This window comes from Rhagoletis pomonella, unplaced genomic scaffold, assembly GCF_013731165.1.
Source record: "Rhagoletis pomonella isolate Grant_MI unplaced genomic scaffold, Rhpom_1.0 Rhpom_scaffold_00006, whole genome shotgun sequence".
Taxonomy (NCBI): Eukaryota; Metazoa; Arthropoda; class Insecta; order Diptera; family Tephritidae; genus Rhagoletis; species Rhagoletis pomonella.
The window spans coordinates 60961318-60983508 of record NW_023458560.1 but is presented as its reverse complement, the minus strand read 5'-3'; the positions used below and the strand labels follow the sequence as shown (position 1 = coordinate 60983508).

Here is a 22191-nt window from a genome sequence, read left to right as displayed (position 1 = left end):
TGCCTATTTCTCGTTGTTCGCTTTGTGTTGCCGCAGTATTCGCCACAGTATAGTAACCAATAGTCAGTACTAATTTGTACTGGAACCAGCAAATTTTTACTGGAAAAGTGTATAACCCAAAAAATTTGAAAGAGAGCACTGAATCGAGAGCGTAACAACACCGGTGAGCTGCAAATTCTTGCTAGTGAAATTTTTACTAGCAGAAATTAGCTAGCAGAAGAAGAAGAAGAATAAATGTCAAAAGCCGCCATTTGTTGAATTGGTTTAGCACAAACAAAAGTAAAATAGGTGGAAATCAAAATATTAATGATGTACTAGACCGTGTAAGTGCTTGTGTTTAAAACTGATTTATAAATAGTAAAATGTTTACAGCGTTTTTGCGTTCAGTATAAGGTCGGTGTTATGCAGAAATTTTGTTTGGCAAACTGCGTGCAATTGTTGTTGCAGCAAACTCGGAGAGAGCGAGTTTGGCGACTCTCACAGCAAACTAATTTTGTTTGGTCAAACTGCAGCAAATTCGGTGTTGTCATATACAAAAATTTTAGACAATTGTTGCTATACACAAAAACTGCCGTGATACCGAAAGCCAGAGAACTGAATTTATGCTGTAGGAGCTTCAAAGATTAGGGCACAGTTAATTGCCTATACGATATCATAAAAAATATATTAATTGTGCGCGTTATGTACATCTGAAATTCTCATTTCGTGTTGGCAATAGCCATGAAAACCATAATGAACGTGCAACCCTGTGTCAAACTCGACATAACCACCTCCGAGCAAACTAAGCAGCCGCCATATAATTTGGCAAACAAAAGTTTGTCTGCATAACACCGACCTAACTTTTTCTGCTAGTTTTCTCTTCTCAATTTTACGCTCTATTTTGCTTTACTGCTGCAATGTTTTACTGGAGAAGTTACTATACAAACCTAGTGCTACCATCGCGCCGGAGAAACGTTTTCTGGGGCGAATCTCATTTATAAATAATCCTTATTCCAAGTTTTCACTTCTTTAGCAGGGATAAAAAATGGAAATTTCAGACTACCTAATATCATAAAATAAATGTACCTAAAAGAGACAGATTGTACCTAAAAAAAGTTACATCATTCATTTGTAGTTTTTTTTTTTAAATTTATTTTAAAACATGAATACAAAAGATGGTGTACTTTAAACATGATTAGGTTTTTTCTTTAACTGAGCCTATATATATAGACTATAGGTTAGTGGGAATCGAAGAAGCGTTGTTTTTGTCTAATTTTGACTACTGAAAAATATTGGCGAAAAAGACAAAAAACTCACTTTGCGAAGTATACTACTTTATCCAACTTTTTATAAAACAACAGGAAAAGTCTGCTAATTTATCCGATTCCTTTTAATAAGTGCAGCAAGCCTAGAGAAAATAATCAAATTGTAAGTAACTTCGAAAGCATTTTAAATACATTTCCAGCAGGGACCGCATATAACGATTACTTTTGAAAATTTCTACTCAAAAAATCACACTGAAAGAGAAATGCTGCGTGCATAAGGAGTACACCAATATATTTCTTACTACTCGGAATACCTTCAGCGGCACTGATTTTTATTTTTTAATTTTTACTTATAAAAATCAAGTTTAATCATTATTTTTTGAGTTTTATTTTTTTACTCAGAAAATAATCGTTATGTTTTGAGTTATGTTTTTTGCTCGGAAAATAATAGTTACGTTTTAAGATTTATTTTTTGCACGGAAAATAATGGTTACGATTTAAGTTTTATTTTTTGATCGGAAAATAATCGTTACGTTTTAAGTTTTATTTTTTGCTCGGAAAATAATCGTTATTTCTTGATTTTTATTTTTTGCTCGGAAAATAAAACTTAATTTTTGCGTATGCGTATGCGCATGTGTGAATAGACAGGGGGCGGCTGCATTGAACTTTTAACGCCACTGCGGAGTGGGTAATGAAAATACAGAGAACAAGAAACAAGGGCAGAGACAAAGACAAGGGCTGAACATCTTCATCTTCATCACCATATTCATCTTCATCTTTGTCTTCATCTTGACCTTCATCTTCATCATTATCTTTATCCTTGTATTTTTATTTATCTTTAACTTTGTCCTGTTCTTTATCTTTGTCATTGGCTTGATCCTTCAATATAGGTTGTGAGAGTCTGTGGATTTGTCGTTGCCCTTGTCTTTGTTTCTGCCCTTGTATCTTGCTCTCTGTATTTTCATTACGCACTCCGCAGCGGCGTTAAAGTTCAATGCAGCCGCCACCTGTCTATTCACGCATGCGCATACGCATACGCAAAAACTAAGTTTTATTTTCTGAGCAAAAAATAAAACTCAAGAAATAACGATTATTTTCCGAGCAAAAAATAAAACTCAAAACGTAACGATTATTTTCCGATCAACAAATAAAACTTAAAACGTAACCATTATTTTCCGAGCAAAAAATAAAACTTAAAACGTAACGATTATTTTCCGAGCAAAAAATAAAACTTAAAACGTAACGATTATTTTCCGATCAAAAAATAAAACTTAAAACGTAACCATTATTTTCCGAGCAAAAATAAAACTTAAAATGTAACGATTATTTTCCGAGCAAAAAATAGAACTCAAAACATGACGATTATTTTCTGAGTAAAAAATAAAATAAAAAATAATCGTTATGTTTTGAGCAAAAAATAAAACTCAGTCAATAACGATTAAAAAGTGATTTTTATAATAAAAGTTATAACCGTTACGGTCCCTGATTTCCAGGAATCAAAAAGCGAATATGGGTTAAATAGCTATAGTTCTCATCTAAAAAAAATATGAAATTTGAAATAAAATTGATTCCGTGTGGCTTTAGCGTGGAGTTCACCAAAGGTGAGCTAACTGGATTGTTCCGCTGTTTGAGAAGTAAGGGATGGTGTATGGAAACTAGTGTTGATATTTTAAGTACAATTGTACTTTTTTCAGTACAATTAATTTTAAAAAGTACAAAAGTACAATTTACTGATTTTAAGTACAATTTCAACATCAAAAATCCTTTTGTATAAAACGCTGAAATCTCTGCCACTTTTATTATTAATCCGTTTGCGTTTAAGTAAATGGACATACCTACATTTCATATTTGGTACGAAACGAAATTCTGAATTGTAATTTTGAAAGTAAACCTGATTGTGAATGGTAATATTAGTGTTGAACGTTGTGGTTATTGCTACTTTTTTTTATCACCGGTGGGTGAAATATCCCCCAGCGCTATTTATTTTGAAAAAATCTTTGGAAATGCAGTTTACCTAATGACGATCTTGCAGAAAACGAAGGAATTGAATAACTCGAGGGTTGAAAGTAAAGTTGTACGTAAATTTCATGCGGTGGAACTAAAAATTTCGACTGTGGACTTCCATTTTAGTGTTACTGATCTCATTTTATGTGATTTAATTTCCCCAATATAAACTGATCTATCTTCTGTATTTATTTTTTGTCCTTATTGTTTTCATATTTGAATATATATATACATCTCGCCACAAAATTATACGGTTACACGGGTTGGGCTATTTATTTCAGATTGATTAAAATTTTTTTTTTATATATAATTTTTGGAATATAATTTAAGAATTTATTTGTAGCTTTATCGTCTAGTCGGAGAGATCTCAATGATAAGTTACGTTAAATTAAGTATACACCAACTAAAGCTGTACAATGAACTGAAAGATAAACTCACTGCAGTAGAAAAAAAGGTGTATGTTTAGTTGAAGTAAAACGCGAGGTAGTGCAATGATGGAAATGGTGAAAAGTACAATTAAGCTCAAAAAGTTACAGTTTTTTTAGTTAGTTTTGTACAGTTTAAAAACCTCAAATATCAACACTGATGAAAACGCAGCTATCTATCCCGCATACGGCGGAACGCACGAGCTGTGTTTTCCAGTTCTGATCGCCAGCGTGAGCATTTAAGTATCCATGGCTGGTTTTGAAGACACGGACGACACCAGTACACTATTCGCTCCTTGGGCGAGTTGAAATAGCCAGTCCGCGAAGTTCTCAAGATTGCTGGAGGATAGCTCCAACTTGTGCATACGGCAATAAGTCCGGGCAACTTGTTCACTAGCTCTTGCTCCAGCTCGGGGTTGTTGAGATTTCGCAGCATATTCGAAGCCTTCATTGCTCCGCATACATTTTGTACCTCTAAAGGCTCCGTTATGCATACTTGGCATGGCTTGAGAGCTGTCACATAAGAAATCTGTTAAATGAGCCGCGCGTGTAATCGGTTATCGAACGCACAGCACTACATACGTAGAAGTCTGTTGGTTTTTGATTTCTACGTAAAAATGGTATAGCAGTGCATGCAATGCCAAGTATGCATAACAGAGCCTTAAGGCTAAGACGACTAAAGCCTCAAGACGATTCTCCTTTACGACTGGATTCATGTCACGAGTACAGCGATAATAAGCTCGGGGCGCCCAAACTTCATTCTTACCGTGTCGATTATTTGCGATACGCATGAAGTATGTATGTAAGAGTAAGTTCCTGACGGCATCCCGAGCGGCTCCCTCTACAGCGTGTCGTAAACGTAAACGATTTTCACCCTCGGAAACCCGCATAGTTCGGTAGTTTGCTGGTTAGTGGCTAGGAACAAAAGCCAGTCCTCAGGTTTGCCGTTGAACTTAGGTAAGTCTTTACCAACACTAGTGCGCACAGCAATCTGATTCTTGGTGAGACAGAGTGGCTGCATCGGGATGTCTTCGGCAGTTGCCTTAGGATTCGTCGGTGATGACGAGCATTTGGGAACCAATTTAGGTATTCATGTCGCGCCAGTTGCGGGAAGGTCCGTGTTGTGCATACTTCTGGAGTTCTTTTCCAGCAGCGACTGGATCTGGTGCTGAAAATTGCCGTCGTCGTGTACTTCTTTTGGCTGAGTGAGAGAAACCGAGGGACCGGCTGGTTGCGCGGCTGAAGTTTTGTGACCTTGATGCGGTGTTTTCGGTGAGGCAGTGTTGTGCAAGGTGAGCCCAGTTGCATTAAGCCACTTTTGCACCGAGGTTGAGTCCAACCCCTCGTCCAGACCTGAACATTCGTCTTCAATTTCGAGGTTTTGTAGAAGTTTTCTGCGCCCTTCAATTAGCGCTTCTCCTTTATGAAGGATTTGTAGCTCTTCTTAAGCTTCGGCACGTGGTCGTGGCATCTTTGCTGACATACCGCTGGCACTACTGCGTGGGCCACCTGGTGTGCGTGTGTCGACATCGCCTTCCACGGCGTTATGGCATGTGCCCCACCATTACCTTGTACATTTGTATTCTTAGCAAGTCCATCGCACCTTTTGGCCTTTCTCCAGCCCAACCATAATGTTGCGCGACGCAGTGCAGCACTCCGCACAGCGCCAGTCCACGTTCTCGATCGAAGCTGTAACATCAACGCACCGAAAATGGTACCATCTGTCGCACTGGTCACAGCAACCCATCTATGAATCATCAGCTTTGCTGCAGATCTTACAGCTATAACCTTCGATAGTCTAGCCTTTAGCATTTTGCGAATTAATGCAAGCACAACAAAACACATCAAAATTGTTACGGATTCAGTGATGAATCCCACGCACAAATTCTTGTTAAATTTTAAGTATGGCAAAGTAACTCTTCACAAAAAGATACTAAAAAGACGCCTAATGAATCATCCATCTGTCATCGGTTATTTGGAAGAAGCCACTTTGATTTTCATTTTCACATAGTTTTCTTCACTTCACTTCGATAATCACTACACTTTTCCTCCCAAGTCACTCCGAAACACTTCGCTTTATGGACCAGTTTTTCAATGCGAGTTTAACTATTTAAACTGAGTGCAAACTAAGGGCCGGGTACTCAATGTAACCGGCCCTAAGTTTAAACGCCCAATCTGGCTGGGCTAAACCGAGTTTAAACTATTAGCTGTTAAGTTGTATATTTATAGTCAGCTGCCAAAATTTAGATGAAAGAGCATGAAAAAACTTAAAATTTTTTGCGACACGTAAACAGACTGATTTGTATAACGGCACATTCATAAATAAGCGGAACGTTCATACTTAAGATGAAAATTGTGCGCAAGAAAATTAAAAAACGCAATTTGAGTTGGAGTTTACTTGCATAGGGCAACACATGAGGCACCTAACAAATTCTTTAAATTTCCGCCTATAATCTTTCAGAAGTTTAAACGCGATATAATCTATCAGAAATTTAAACGCGATCGTATCAAAAGTGCAAATAAATAGCTTAAGTTTTGTATCTGCATAAAGAAAAAACAGTGTTGCCCTACAAAACATCTCAACTATGAAGCGGCCCTAAACTCGCACTGAAAAACTGGTCAAGAGTTTAAGCTGGGCTTAACTAAACTTAGTTTATACTATGTTCTGACCGACATCGAAAACATGTTTTCGTTGCTAAAACTGGGCTCGAATCGTCACATACGATATCGTACTACTCGTCACGTAAAAACACATTTTTCGGATTATGACATACGTGAACGTACTCTTTGTCCCATTCAGCTTATACTGCCTGACGTATTATTTTCTATCGTATCGTTTTCGATCCGTGAACTGATGTTACGATTCGAGCCCTGGCTTTCGACTTAAAACTTGTGTTTTCGTCCATGTAAAATCTGTCAAACGAAAACCAGTTTTCGCTGAAAGCTACTTGAAAACTCACGTTCCACTCATTCCAATCGGTGGCCAAATTAAAATAAGAATTGAATAAAAAGGTTGTTAAGGAAAAGAAGATGAAAGAAAAGCATTTTGCTCTTTTTTTTTGTAGCAAAATTGTAAAGATGTAAGAAATGTCAACAAAAACACTAACAGCCGGTGTGAACAGCCTTCAGCTCACAATCCCAAAACTCGTTTTGGTCTTAGGACCATTTTCACAGTTATTAGTTAACTACTATGTTAATATTAAACCACCATTTTTATTTCACAGTATCAGTTTGACTAATGGTTTACTGCAGTTAACTAATGTACATCCATTAGTTAACCAATAGTTAAAAATAGCTGTTTTTCTAGTATTTAGCTAATGGCTGGAAAAGTGGCTCTTAGGGCCGGTTACTCAATGTCTGGTTAACACTAATCTCCGGTTAAACAAAGTTATCGACGTTACCGACTCCCTGTTACATGCATAGAGTCGAAGTCGTCGATAACGATGTTTAACCGCCGATTAGTGTTAACCAGACATTGAGTAACCGGCCCTTAGTCCCATTCAGCTTATACTGCCTGACGTATCACGTAATTTTCTATCGTATCGTTTTCGATCCGTGAACTGATGTTACGATTCGAGCCCTGGCTTTCGACCTAAAACTTGTGTTTTCGTCCATGTAAAAACTGTCAAACGAAAACCAGTTTTCGCTGAAAGCTACTTGAAAATTCACGTTCCACTCATGAAGAAGAAGACATTTGCAATCCAAAAGTGGAACGTATTCGCTCTCTATTGGCCACTATTCTAGCGAGAGGAACGGTTTCTGGGCTGATTTGGGTACCCGCGGGAATCCGCGGGCTCATGTGGAAACCTATTTTGTGAAGTCCGTTATTATAAAATAATTTTAAACTAGATGCGATTCGTTTTTTGCATTTTTATTTCTTGAATATATAAACATATTTCGATATTTGTTTATAAATTATGTTTTCTTATTGGACGATATCCATGAAATAAAGTCAGACACTTGTACGTAAACAGATGGTGAATTAGCTTGGCCACATGGAATTTTCCCCCAAGAAACAATACCAATTAATACAGCGTTCCCATTAATTTCTTGAACCAGAGGACCACCAGAGTCAGATGTACAAATGCCAATGCCTCCAGAGAGCGGTCCGGTGCATATATTCGTTGAATGAACATCCACGCCTTTAGATCCCAGTGCGTCGACGCATGAAGATTCACTTATAATTGGTAGATTTTTGGCGACCTGTAACTGAGCGGGATAAGATGCTACAGATGTAGTCGACGTAGAACCCCAACCATATAAATTCGCGTTACCAGTTGGCACCACTCCAGATGATGGTAATGTTACCGCTTTTACTGCAGTTGTCCATTGAAAAGCTGTCTCAGTATAAACGAGCCCAATATCGTATGGTGCAGTACCGCCAGTGTACAGATCATGTATTACATACCAGTCGATTGTACGTTTTTGCGTAGTACTTGCTGTACCATCAACATTGTTGCTGCCTGCGATAAGTGTGCTGCTCAAAACTTGTGACTTTGAAGCGAGGCAATGGGCAGCGGTGACTACCCAATTTGCACTTAAAATGCTACCAGCGCAATAATGCACACCTCCTTGTTGGAGCGAAACAATATAAGGTGCTGCGTTAGTTGATGCAGCAACTCCTCCCACAACTCGTCCATTGATTAAAGTTTCCGGCAAGGTTAAACCGACAATATATTGGCTAAAAAGAGCCAAAGTAAAAATTATCGAACGCTGAAGAATCATACTTTCTAACTACTTCGGGGTTTAGTCAACAACTGATCATTCAAAGTTTGAAGCGCGATAATTTTGCTTTTTAAAATAAAACGCACTTACGTTCGGTTTATTTTCATTTATTTATTTACTAATTTAATTAAGAATTCGCATTTCCTTTGAAATTCTGTTATCAGATGGTATTGGCACTTGGTTATTTGTATTTAACGTTTTCAGTTGTATATGTATGTAGCAGAAGCTATTATCTAATCAAAGCAATTAGAAACGCTCCAGCTGTGCAATTTTATAATAGCTGTGATTAAGAGATAAGTTGATTTTTCTTTTAAAGATTATTTCTTTATTCATAAAAGCGGCTCTAAATTGAAGTAAAGTATTTATTTTAGTTAATTTAATTAATTATGATGACTGTCTTCTTTTACTTCTGCTGTGATATTCTGATATCTTTCCCGAAAATTTTTCATTTAGATCCATTACCAGATTAAAATGTATGTAAGCTAAATTTTTTTATTTTTCCGCGTGCCTAAATCGGTTCATCCCTCAATCGTCGTTAATTTCAACTAACGGGAGACCCAGGAAGTGTGCAACTCCGATTGAGTTGTTTCATAGGGACAAGGGCGTTCGCTGAGTGGGGTTTTGGGGGCATGCGAAGATGTGCCGTGAGTCATGATGTGACACATGCCGCGCACTCGTTGGGCACATCTGCGTTTGTTCTGCTCAGGTACGAGTTTAGCCTGCTGCATCCATCGCGCTCACCGCTGGTGAAAGCAAGAGGCGCACTTGTGTATTGGCAGTTTGTGCAGCCTTGTGGACACTCGGTGCACAGTGCGTAATTTGGGCGATTTAGGGAAAGGAAAATCGAAAATCGAGCTTGCGGTCAATTTTATAAAACAAACTTTTTTATACCCGAGCGCACTTGTGCACAACGGTATTATAACTTAGTTCACATAACGGTTGTTTGTAACAGGCAGAACGAATCGAGATAGATATAGACAAATGTATGCATAAATGATCAGAATGGAAAGAGAAATCGTATAAGCGGTGACTGTCTGTCAGTCCGTCCGTCCGTCAGTGCACACGATAACTCGAGTAAAAATTGAGATATCTCAACGATACTTGGTTCGTATACTTCTTTCGAGCGTAGGACGGATGGTATTGAAAATGGGAAAAAGTCGGACAATAACCACGCCTGCCTCCCATATAACGGTAGTTCTCAGAAATACGAAAACTGCGATATTTTAGTAACTACTGAAGATTATTCATTCAAAATTGATATTTACAATAATTTTTAGACGAGAAATAAGAATATTATGGTTACATGTGTATATCCTGGTAACCGTTCCACCAATTTCTCCCAAACTTGGCACAGTTGTTGGCTTTGGTACAACATACCAAATGGCTGAAAACTTTTAAAATCGGGCAATAACCACGCTCACATCCCATATAACGGTAATTTAGAGAAATACGAAATCTTCGATAAATCTGTAAATACCAAAGCTAATTTATTGAAAATTAATGCTTGCAACAATTCTTTACCAAGAAATACGTTTATGATAAAATTTTGGAAAATGGACGTGGCACCGCCCACTTATGATTACATATACATATATATCTCGGTGACCGTTCTACCAATTTGTACCAAACTCGATAAGGTTATTGTGCTTGCCACATAGAAGCAAAACGTTGAAAATTATTGAAATCGGACTAAAATTACGGCCACTTAAGATATAACGGTAAATTTTAGAAATGCTTGAAACTTCTATATTTCGAAGTTTAAGGACGCTAATTTAATCAAAATTGATACTAACAACAATCCCTTGAAAAGAAGTAACATTATTTTGAATTTTGTAAAATGAGGGTGATACCGCCCATACATGACTATATAAGTTTATCTCATTATGTCTAACTGAACGTTCTATCGAAGATGTTTAAAATAGGGGTAAAACCACCCCGGCTTATTTAATACTTGCGCCGGGTGTTTAATGATCGGCTCCGCCCGTACTTAGACTTGTACTTTCTTGTTATTTGTACAAAACAATAGTTTCATTTCCCTATACCAGGCGCTCATAGATATAAAGTAGCAAGCTTTATATACGCATAAATTTGTTTGTAAAACTTTTTATTTTATTATTTTTTTTTTTGTAGAAACCTGTGAAAAGTTCAAAGTAGAATTTTGGAAATATAAAAATTTATACAAATCATTTTGTGCGCAGAAACAGAAAGCTTGTAACTTCACATGTATGAGCGCCTGGTATTGAGAAATGAAAATATCGTTTTCTACAAATAAAAAAATGGATGGAGTTATGCAAGCTGCTATCATTAGGTGGTTGTTATGCACGATTATTTCATATCATGTATGTATGTATATTTCCCATTAAAAAATAAAAAAGATTATAGATACCAATTGTCTTGGCAAATTTTGCGCCCAGTGTGTGCAGTGTGCAGTGTGCGCCCGCAAAAATGTGTGCAGTAACTTGTTTAGATTTTACTGACCGGTTGTAATGCAGTGCGGTATACCGAAATAAACCCATTCCGATTTCATGTATGCAACTGAAAGTGCCAATTGATATACTTGAGGTTGGTAAACTTTCGGTAAAAGCTCATTTCCTTGACGCCCAAATTACGCAATTTCGACAGAATTCTTAAATTCAGCTGAAATTGCGATACGATTCTCAATTTGGCCATACAAAAAACTGTCACCTGAAATTGCGTATGGATCGTATGGATGGACGAAATTGCCTCATCTTGGCAAACAAGGAAATAAAAACAAAACAAACAAACCGAGCAAAGCAAAACTAACAAAACAACAATAAACAAATATACAAACTGTCATCGAAATTGAGATTGAAATTGAGATGGTTGTGAAAACAGCTACAATTTCAAATTGAAGTTGAGTGCGAAATTGCGCAATTTCGGGCCTATGGAAACAGACTTTAACAACCAAATTATTAATGTAATTTAATAGAACTCTAGCTCTTAATTGCAACTCTGCTTACGATATATCTGCTTATACCACCCGGCCAACTGTGCCCGCTGCGGTATAGTTTTGTACCGCTTTGTACTGCACTTCCAACACCGCGGCTGTTTGGGTGCTCACATCAGGGTATCCAGATTGTTTAAAAAAAGCGCAATTAAAAAATAAATCGCCAAAAATCGCCAATTTTTTTTAAATAAAATTCATGAAATCGATTTAACAAATCTTTTATTTTAAAAATGAGATCTTGTTATAATATAGTTTTTAAACCCAAAAACGAATATAATATTTTCAGAAGGTATTAATAAATAACACAAATCACTTATATAATAGTGATGTACAAACAATTTTCTTTCAAAATACGCATACTTTTTAAAAATATTTGTTTCAACGCATTTTGCAATAGGACTGCGCAATTATTAAATTTATTATAACTCATATTAATTGATTAATCGTACAATCCGCTTAAGAGCGCGGCGCTAAAAATTAAATAAAAACCTATAATAAGACGAGATCAGCTATTTCCACAATTTCTTCAAAATCGCCTTAGTGCCTAATTGATTTACATTTCTGTTGTTATATATTGAGCTATTCAACCTTGATAACATACTGTTTGATATTGGAAACGTTTTGCAGCACAAACTATATATTTCTTCGAACTATTGAATTAAGGTTTTCCAACCTCATCCTATTTCGAATCTTAGTTTTTGTTGAATTCATTATGGAAAAAACGCGCTCATCAAAGCATGTGAGTGCGGCAAGGATAATAATATGAATTTACTTATATTTCCAAACATTTTATTGCCTGTTGCGGTTTTCACTCCGTAAGCAATTATCCAAAATTCTTCAGAGTCGGATGGAATGGTTCTGAGAAAAGTTATTCCATGGGAAAGTTAAAAGATTTAAATATTCAGTCTCCGCTGCTTTTCTTTCCTTCAAAGTCAAATAGTGAATTGCCAGGTCCCTCTTGACTCGCCCTCTTGTGATTCACACACTTTTCTGGTGATAAAATCAAAGCTTTTTTAAAAGTATTTAATTGACTAGGTAATCGTTTCAAAAGTTCTTGGATTAGGGTGATTAAACATTTTTGACAGTTTTTTAATATGCTTCTTAAGTCAAGTTTATCACGCAGTTCATTAGCCTTTTCTGTAAAATTATCGTGGAAAACTAAGTTTTTTATATTTTTATAATTGCAAAAAAATTATTTGAAGGCGAAAAATCGCCAAAAATAGGCAATGGCGATTTCCTAATTTTTTACGCGCAAATATCCAAAAAAAAAATCGCAAAATTGGTGCGAAATCGCAAATCTGGACACTCTGGCTCACATATGGGCATTCCCATCATGAACGAAAGATGGTTCATGCATTCCCATGGTGGCGCACGTGACAGTCGTACGATTTCAATGTGATACAAAAAAGGAATACCATTTGTTTTCTTTAACCTTTTTGGGCCATTGTATAGCATATAATTAGCTCTATATTTAACCGAAAAATGAAATCAATCTAACTGCTTGGTCCTGAAATATAAGCATTTAAAGAGGGTGTCGTTACGTGACAAAAAATGGAAGTTGATTTTTTCTTTTCTTAGAAAATCGCAAAACTCTGCGAATTGTGGATGGCTATTTTCATGAAACTTATTTTAATATGATTTGGAGCAATTCTAGTTGTTTTTAGAGTTTTTTGAATTAATGCAAATTGTTTCAATTCTCCTTTCTGCGTAGGCGGCGTCGGTCGCACTTAGGGTTCGTAATCTTTTTTTTTATTATTATTTTACATTAATTCAATTTTTGTAAGAACTATACAACATATATATAAAGTACGTATAGCAAATAAAAGGGAATCAAATTTGAGAGAAATTTTCAAAATCCATTCATTCGTTTTTGAGAAATCTTGATTTCAAAAATTGCTTATTTTGAACTTTAACCTTTGATAATTCTTGTTGTTGTTGTTTGCCCAAAAAAAGAAATATACCGTTATACTCAGCTCAATCATCTCTATCGATTCCAATATTTTTTTTTTAACTTGAGATTTGGAGCCCAACTGCATTTATGCCAAGCGATTTTCAATAAATTTTAAGCGAAGCGCACATTGGCGCGATTCTGTCGTTGCGAATCCGCAAGCCCAAAAATTACAACAATGCTACCCATACATTTTAAAGCGAAGCGCACATTGGCCCGATTCTGTCGTTGCGAATCCGCAAGCCCAAAAATTACAACAATGCTACCCATACATTTTAATGCGCTAGCGCACACTTGCACGATTCCGTCGCTGCGAATTTTTCGAACATTCAATGTTCCTCTCTATTGACGCGTTCGAAACGCGGCTTGCAGCGTTTTGAAGGCGTCAAAGAAGGAGAAGAAAGGTGTCACAGCAATAAAGGCAAAGAAAAAAAAACGTGTAATGTACAAAAACTAATAAAAACGTTCGTAATAATAGTATTTTGTACGATTTGGGCACGCCGAGTGCGAAAATACACGAAATAAAGGGAAAACTGAGTGAATTGTACATCGGAAATCGACGCGAAAAAATCGCTCAAGTGTGCGCACGTTTGCGGATTCGAAGTTAACAGCCGAATTCGCAACGTATTCGCAACGACAGAATCGCGCTAATGTGCGCTTCGCTTAATGCGCTAGCGCACACTTGCACGATTCCGTCGCTGCGAATTTTTCGAACATTCAATGTTCTGCTGCAACCGCTGCAAGCCGCGTTTTGAAGGCGTCAAAGAAGAAGAAGAAAGGTGTCACAGCAATAAAGGCAAAGAAAAAAAAACGTGTAATGTACAAAAACTAATAAAAACGTTCGTAATAATAGTATTTTGTAAGATTTGGGCACGCCGAGTGCGAAAATACACGAAATAAAGGGAAAATTTAGTGAATTGTACATCGGAAATCGACGCGAAAAAATCGCTCAAGTGTGCGCACGTTTGCGGATTCGAAGTTAACAGCCGAATTCGAAACGTATTCGCAACGACAGAATCGCGCCAATGTGCGCTTCGCTTTATGTGCAAATGTAATTAAAATGAAGTGCGCGGTGATTGGTTGCAAAAACACGTACAAAAATAATAATTGGTTAGCACAAACATGAGCTACAAAATTGTTTGCAGGTTTTTTCTTTATGCTTCGTCTTCATATTCTTTGTTTACTTTTCAAAGAAAATAACATGGCGCCGAAATTACAAACGTCAGCCAGAAAATTACTTTTTTCTTTCGGTTCATTTTGTCAGATCTTGTGTAGTTGGATCATGGGGTTATACCCCACAGTACCGTTCCGCGCCTGTTGGCGCAAACCTTAAAGGGGGCCTCAAACAGGTGCCATATTACCGTTGCGATAAACAACAATCCGGACCGGATCCGGTAATTAGAGAATAAGCGAAAAATTTGCTCTCAAAAGTGGAACATAGTCCAGAAGTACGGGAACGCAAAAAACCACATTTCGTGCCAAGAATTTGAGAAACATCTGATTCACGTTGTTTTTGTTTTTGTCACTTCAATGCAAAAACTTGGAAATTGAATTTTTATTTCACAGATTTGATTTTATACTATGTCTCCACTGAGAGATTTAACCGTTAAGATTTAATAAATCCTGTTGCTAAATCACAACCGTCTCCATTGACACAACGAGATATGTTTGACGTTCACGTTTTTAAATATTTGACGTTTGCTTTCGTATGATTTTATAAATACAGTTGCGGACATGGAAATTCAGACAGATAAAAGGAAGGTACCAGGAGCGGAATTTCATTATGTGAATTCTTAATATTATTGGATTCTTATTCGTGGTAAATATGTATAATATATAGTTTGCGAAATGTAACGAATAGTACGGTATTCCGAATCATTTTCCGTACTTTAAGAAATTTTTTTAAAGAGTTGTTGAGGAAATAAACTCTCTTCTTCATGAGAGGGAACCGAAAATCCAATCTTTGGCCATTGGCATATCACGAAGACCTAGCTAGCAAATATGACTGGCAATGCATTTCTAGAGTCGAATTGAGTTCTAGAGGATATTTGGTGTAATGTTATCGAATCAGAACCATTACCGAATTTTATAAATTTTATGTCGTGCGTAAAAGATTTATAGAAATCATGATATTATCATAAAATATATATTCTGAATTTGTAGTTTTTGAAATAATATATTCTTAATTTATTACAACCACAGTTATTTGCCTTTAAAACCAACTAAAATATAAAAACACGCTTAAATATATGAAAATTCATGTTTTTTAATAGGCTAGATTTCAATGTCCGCAACTGTATACTGAAAATAAAAATATCATTTGACTTAAAGTGTGTTTGCATTGTTCAACTTTGCATTCAACATTTGCGTTCAACTCAGCGCAGGGTTGCACGAAAAAAAAGTTGAAGGGCTAAAAAGATCAAGACATGAAAAAATATCAAAATATTCGCCATAAAAAGGTGTTTTCATTGTTCAACTTTGCATTCAACTTATGGTTGAACGGAATTTCAACTAATCGCTTTCAACAAAGTTGGTCGCCAGCCAACTTTTGCCATTCAACTTTTTTTTCGTGCAACCCTGCGTTGAGTAGTTAACTTAAATCTACTGTCTTTCGGGATTTAAATTCATAAGGCCCGTTTACATACAACTTTGGCGTTGCGTTGGCGTTGGCGTTGGTTTGACAGAACGCACGTTAAAAGTATGCTTGCTACAATGAACGCTTGGCGGCGAATCCTTGGGCCACTAAATTAACATATTAACGACAGATAAATTAATATTTCATATCAATAATTGCATTAAAAACGATATTTCTTGCCCGCACTTGATTAAAAAGGAAAAATATTTCACATAATTTTATTTATTCGCAACAGCTGACGAGCGACGCACGCGAAAAGTTGAGAGTTGGCCATCTTTTTGCTTTGTGTTGGCGTGAGCGTTGTCGAATTTTGGCTATGTGGACGGCTGCATTTGAATTCATGTATTCATAGTCAGCTGTTGAAGCGACGCCAACGCCAACGCAACGCCAAAGTTCTATGTAAACGGGCCTATATGGTAAATCCCAAAAGATTTAACGTTAAATCTCCTCAGAGGGCTAAATATTCAATAAATCTCACAGTGGAGACATAGTATTAAGTATATAAAAACTGAAAATACATCAGCAGGCCATTAACTATTCCTTAAAAGTAAGAATGATAGAATACAAGATTGCGACATTTGTGTACCACAAGTAAACAAAGAATAGAGCGAAAAGAAGAACGAGTTGAAACTGCCAAAATAGTTCACTTTACAGCGAAAAACGTGTTTTAATTTTGCTAAACGCGAAAATATTGCATTTTTCACCTAATCTATTTGAGGGTAGTGAACGTTTTAGTACATTCCATTGCTTTGCAATTAAGGCTGCTGCAGAAAACTGCAGCAGCATCTCCGCGGGATGGATTAGTTAACTTGCTAATGGAGGCTGCGTGGAGCAGAAACAAAATCATTGTGAGGAAATGCTGTTAATATAATAATAGAGAAACATTTCGGGAACGGCATTGCCGTGCCCTATGTACACAAAATGCAGCGATTCGTCCCAGCGCTACACTTGCACCTACGCTTCTTGCATCTTGGCGGCTGTCGCAATTTAAAACACAGCACTTCATTGTCTATTTGGAACGAACTGTGAACACCCCAAATATAACAATTTCTACGATTTTTGATGCCATATGGCATCTCTAAGCAAGAAAAAAACATTTTGGTCTTTTGACACTTTTTTAACACGACACACGTCGGCAACGCAGTACAAATATAACGTTATAAGCTGATTGCTGACGGTGACTAATGAAAAAGCGATATAAAAAGTGTAGGTGAAGATTAAAAAGTTATAAATTGTATTAAAAATATAAAAAATAACGCGTTTAATTCACAACGAAAATATTCAGTGCTATAATTATACTGAAGTTGATGACTCTTGTGGTTGTTTTTAAATAGTGCATCAAATCCAAGTAACCCAACCCAAATCAAAGAGGTCAGCAGGGAAAAAGAAGAAAGAAAGCAGCTTCGCCAACGTCAACGACGAGTAGTTCAAGAAGAAAAATCGAAAGGAGTGCTAAAAACAGGATTAAAAGCAAGGACTCATCGGCGATACTCCTGTAAGCAAAAACAGAAACAGTAGCAGACGACGTAAACTAATCAAGTAAATATCATCACAATTAAAACTAATTACCCTTAAACATGTCATCCGGCGAATTTGGCAATCCCCTGCGCAAGTTTAAGCTGGTGTTTCTCGGCGAACAGAGTGTCGGAAAGACTTCGCTGATCACACGCTTCATGTACGATAGCTTTGACAACACGTATCAGGCGACAATTGGTATCGATTTTCTTTCGAAAACCATGTACCTTGAAGATCGCACCGTTCGCCTACAGCTATGGGATACAGCCGGCCAGGAACGTTTTCGTTCACTGATCCCATCCTACATACGTGATTCCACTGTGGCGGTCGTTGTCTACGATATAACAAATACAAACTCTTTCCATCAAACATCCAAATGGATTGATGATGTGCGCACGGAACGTGGCAGTGACGTCATCATTATGTTAGTTGGTAATAAAACCGATTTATCAGATAAACGACAGGTTTCCACAGAGGAGGGCGAACGAAAGGCGAAGGAACTGAATGTGATGTTTATCGAAACAAGCGCGAAGGCCGGATATAATGTGAAGCAACTGTTTAGACGCGTTGCGGCAGCGCTGCCTGGAATGGATTCGACTGATAATAAACCCTCGGAAGATATGCAAGAGGTTGTGCTGAAGGATTCACCTAACGAATCAAAAGATCCGGAGGGTGGATGTGCCTGCTGAAGATTCAATGAATGTAGTGAACAATCTAATTAATTAATAATATTATAATTGAAGTAGGGGCGATCGCTTAATGATAACTTAACAGTATGATGACGACGTAGACAAGTATAAGAAAGCCTAAGAAGAGGACCACAATTTTATGTTTAAGTTTATTTATAACGTAAATAAAACTAAAACTTATTAACTGAAAAATTAAATGATCGTAACGATAAAGGTAGGCGCATACAAGCATTTAATACGAAGAAACGATTTCTTCAAAAATCCGTACTGAATGAGTTTAGAGTTGAAATATTTACAATGAAACCAGAGTTGAAAATATCTGATTACGCTATACAATTACAAAGCTTGATGGTTGGTAGTTGGTGGTATTGACAAGCAGCTGTTGTGTAGTAAATTGAAAAATCATACGCATAGTTAAGAAAGTTTTTTTTTTTATTTAATAATAACTGCCTACATTGTGCACATTACATTTGCATGCAGTAGTTGCGTTCCCTAACTCGCAAGAAGTTGCAAGAATTTACAGGAATTTGCCAGAAAGCGGTCCCGTACTCGGTTCTCTGGCTTTTTTAGCCTTTTGACAGTTTTACAGCTTTTAACCCAGAAAATTTGGGGAACGCAACTAGTATTGCTTTGAGATTTCCAACAGTCGTTTTGATTGAAGATCTATTGCATAAATTTAGGTGCATGAATGTCGTTATCGCCTATTTTATTTACTAACCGAAGCTTCTTGGATCTATAAATGTACTTATAAAGCTAGATAAAATCGTTATTTACTGAAATTCAGTAGTAACTGTAACAGAGTGAATAAAATATTGAACAAGTGTGCACAAAAGTAACTCAAAGACAGCTATTTATTAAATTGATCCAACTTGACTTAGCTAAATTTCTTAAAGCGAAATTATTTTATACTAATATATATTTTGATTGAAGGGAGCTCTCATATTTACCAAACATTCCCTTTTCCTGTTTTATCATGGTTGAACGTTTTTCTGTAACTTGGTGTGTTTTTAACAAACTTTGGTATAGATAACGTTTAATTTATTTTCAGTCCATAGTAAACATTACAGCGTTCTTATCAGAAATTTGTTTCCTATTTTTCGAGTATTTCTGTGAAGGTATTAAAAAATTCCATATTCTTATGCAATATAAGCGCAAGCGATCATCTATAAAAAATATACATACATGGGTGTTATTTCTACTTTACATTTTGCAAATCTGTAGAAATCTATTTTGAGTACCATTTTTTTAAGTCGTTAACTTTACCTGTTACTGGCTATGTTGATGAATTAATTTTTATTACTAATTTGTACATATATGTATGTATACAATTTTGAACCGCGCTGCTGTTGTAGCTCTGCAAAGTAAATTTAATTAAAGCGTATTGTAACCGGCTACCACTATGTGCTCAAGCTTATGAAGTTGAATATAATGCATCGCTTAAGAGAATACGAGTAGTTAATTACAATCGAGGCAGTAACTAGTATATCATTTTAAATACATAATTACATTACATTTCAGCGAAGAAAATAAAAAATAATTATAAAAAATTTAAAGTAGATACAAATTTATTGGTGGCATCTTATGAAAGATATGCAAAGCGCATTTAATAAAAAAATAAAAATAAAATGATTTGCTTCGTATTAGTGGCCACCAAAACCAATTTTATAACGCAGCTTACAAAATACATGCATATGTACATATGTGCACGTAATGAAATAGATGCATACATACATACGTACATATTGCGATAAATGTAGTAAAACGCATGAATGAAACTTTAAGCAACTACAATATGTATTCGTAAAGCAGTATGTACATATATGAAGAAAAATTAAAACATTTTAAGCAAATTTAAAATTAAGTTATAGCATTTGAATGATCAGTGGGAAATTGCACTTGCTACGTGAACATATTTTTAAAGGAACAACATATTTGCAATAAAGTTTTTTGAAATAACCTATAATGAAGTATTATAAGTTTTCTAGTTATAATATATGTATGTATTTATATAAGATGTATGTACACACATCGTTTTTAACAAAACAACTTTGCCTTTCTGTACCTTTGTGGTCCAAATACTTTCATCATTGTTACAATTGTCATGCAACGATTCCAAGAGCTTCTGCACATCCAATCTTGAACATTTTTTTTTTTTTGGGCGAATACTCTCTGTTTTAATGTCGAATTTTGCTAGAAGGTATCGTCAGTGTGTTGCAATACTTCCAACCATGTTTTTGTCAATAAAATATTTCCTTGTCTAATGGATGGGTATTATATCGTATAAAACAACGCTCTTTACAATTATTTGCTTTTTTGCAAATGTTACACTTATCAGTTTTTTGTCACTTCTATGATTGGCCGTTGGTGATTTTAAAGGAGATACAGTAACGCAACTATGATTGGACGGCAAATGTGCGAAGCGCCTTATGGACGTGGATCGTTCAATGTCGAATAGAAATCAAGCAATTCAGCGATTTACATAAAGATGTTGTTTTATCAAAAAATTTTAGGTATAAACATAAGTATGTTTTAAAGAGATTTATTAGGGACACTCATACGAGAAAAAGAAAAAAAAAATGTTTTCCACTTGTTTTCGAAATAATACCATAATAACGATTTTACAATTTTTATGAATAAATCTCGATGCCTGGGTTACCAAATCTCTTTTTTGCCACAACGGCGATTTGGGCGGTTTTGCAAAGGCGTCGACGATATGATTGTAGTTGCCACACCTTAGGATTTCATACTTGCATATCGTTACCTTAATATAACTAAGCCCTATCTGACATCTCCACTGAAATACAAAAAGCCGTAACTATATGAATAACATAAAAATGTAGTACATACTTGTAAAACGCTATTAACACTCCTAAAAAGTACAATATTAATCAAAATCAGTAGGAAGTTCAGTAAGTTAAAGTAAAATGCCGCTACTTGAGGCAAATTTTTCCTTAAGGATTTTTTTTTAATTCTTCAAAGGCTGTTTTAAAGCTTAAACAGACGGCAGCGTTGATCCGGATCAACTCGTTAATTCGGAATTAACTGCAGTTGATCCGGATTAAATCCGAGTTAGTCCGGATCAACGCTGCCGTCTGTTTAAGCTTTTAGCCAGTTAAATTTCGCAGTGAAAACAATCCGAATAAAATTAGTTTAAAAAACTAAAACCTCGCTATTATAATTTCCATTCGTACTGACATCAGGTATGTAACTTGAGAACAGAAATCGCTGCATCTTTTAGGCGCATCAATATTACATAGTTACATCCCGAGCTAATAAAAGGGTGGTAATAATAATAAAAATACATGAGGCCGAAGCATGTCGATAGTGCAAGTTTGTAGCAACATAAGGTTGCCGGGGTTTTCAGCCATGCAAACACGAGTCTATTGAATAGAATATTCTGAACCAAAAAAATGTTGATGCAATTATTTTAACTAATAAACCTTTTTCACCGATCATTAGATCGAAAACGAATGCACGAAGCAGAAAATGAAATATTTCGGAAACCTTAACATGTTGCTTCCCGCAATAATAGCAACGTGTTTTTCACAAACTAGCAACATAAGTGTTGACTGCAACATGTTTCACAAACTAGCAACATAAATGTTGACAGCAACATGTCTCCTTCCACATTGAGATCAACATGTCGCGTGCACCTGCTGTAACTTTGTGTGTGGCTGGTGCAAATTGACGATGTGCAAGCGCTTTCATTTCGATAGCTTCGAGGCTCGGTTTTCTTAAATTGCATCCTAATCGAACCCTTTTATAAATTAATGAATAAACCAAACCTTATTTTTATGGATATTTATTGAGTTCTCAGAAAACATCACTATTTATATTTAAGCATTAGGCGTACTTTAAAAGCATTACAAATCGAAAAAAAAAATAATAAATTACCGCAACTCCTACCTTCTACCCTCCATTCTCAAGCCATGCCATAACTTTCAAATCTAGAAGCTATCTTCGTTTGTTATGAACTCATCGCGTACCTTGCTTAACTTAGTTATCAAATCGGCAATTGAGACTTCACCATGTACTTTG

At 36.1% G+C, this 22191-nt stretch overlaps 3 protein-coding genes across 4 annotated transcripts in view; 1 reads left to right on the top strand and 2 right to left on the bottom strand.

The window, feature by feature from the left end:
- The window catches only part of LOC118741033 (threonine--tRNA ligase 1, cytoplasmic), a 575984-nt gene that overhangs the window by 547733 nt on the left and 6060 nt on the right, over nucleotides 1-22191 (bottom strand). The window lies entirely within an intron of this gene.
- Nucleotides 7582-8878, bottom strand: LOC118741048 (trypsin beta-like). The gene has a single exon (XM_036472856.1). The coding sequence runs from the start codon at nucleotides 8396-8398 to the stop codon at nucleotides 7589-7591; it is 810 nt and encodes a 269-aa protein (XP_036328749.1). The 5' UTR covers nucleotides 8399-8878; the 3' UTR covers nucleotides 7582-7588.
- Nucleotides 17102-20678, top strand: LOC118741050 (ras-related protein Rab6-like). Its single transcript, XM_036472858.1, has 2 exons — nucleotides 17102-17155; nucleotides 17284-20678. Exon 2 carries the CDS (start codon nucleotides 17527-17529, stop codon nucleotides 18151-18153), a length of 627 nt encoding a protein of 208 aa, XP_036328751.1. The 5' UTR covers nucleotides 17102-17155; nucleotides 17284-17526; the 3' UTR covers nucleotides 18154-20678.

Coding starts and splice junctions, on each gene's coding strand:
- LOC118741050 (XM_036472858.1), top strand. CDS start 17,527: ATGTCATCCGGCGAATTTGGCAATCCCCTGCGCAAGTTTAAGCTGGTG.
- LOC118741048 (XM_036472856.1), bottom strand. CDS start 8,398: ATGATTCTTCAGCGTTCGATAATTTTTACTTTGGCTCTTTTTAGCCAA.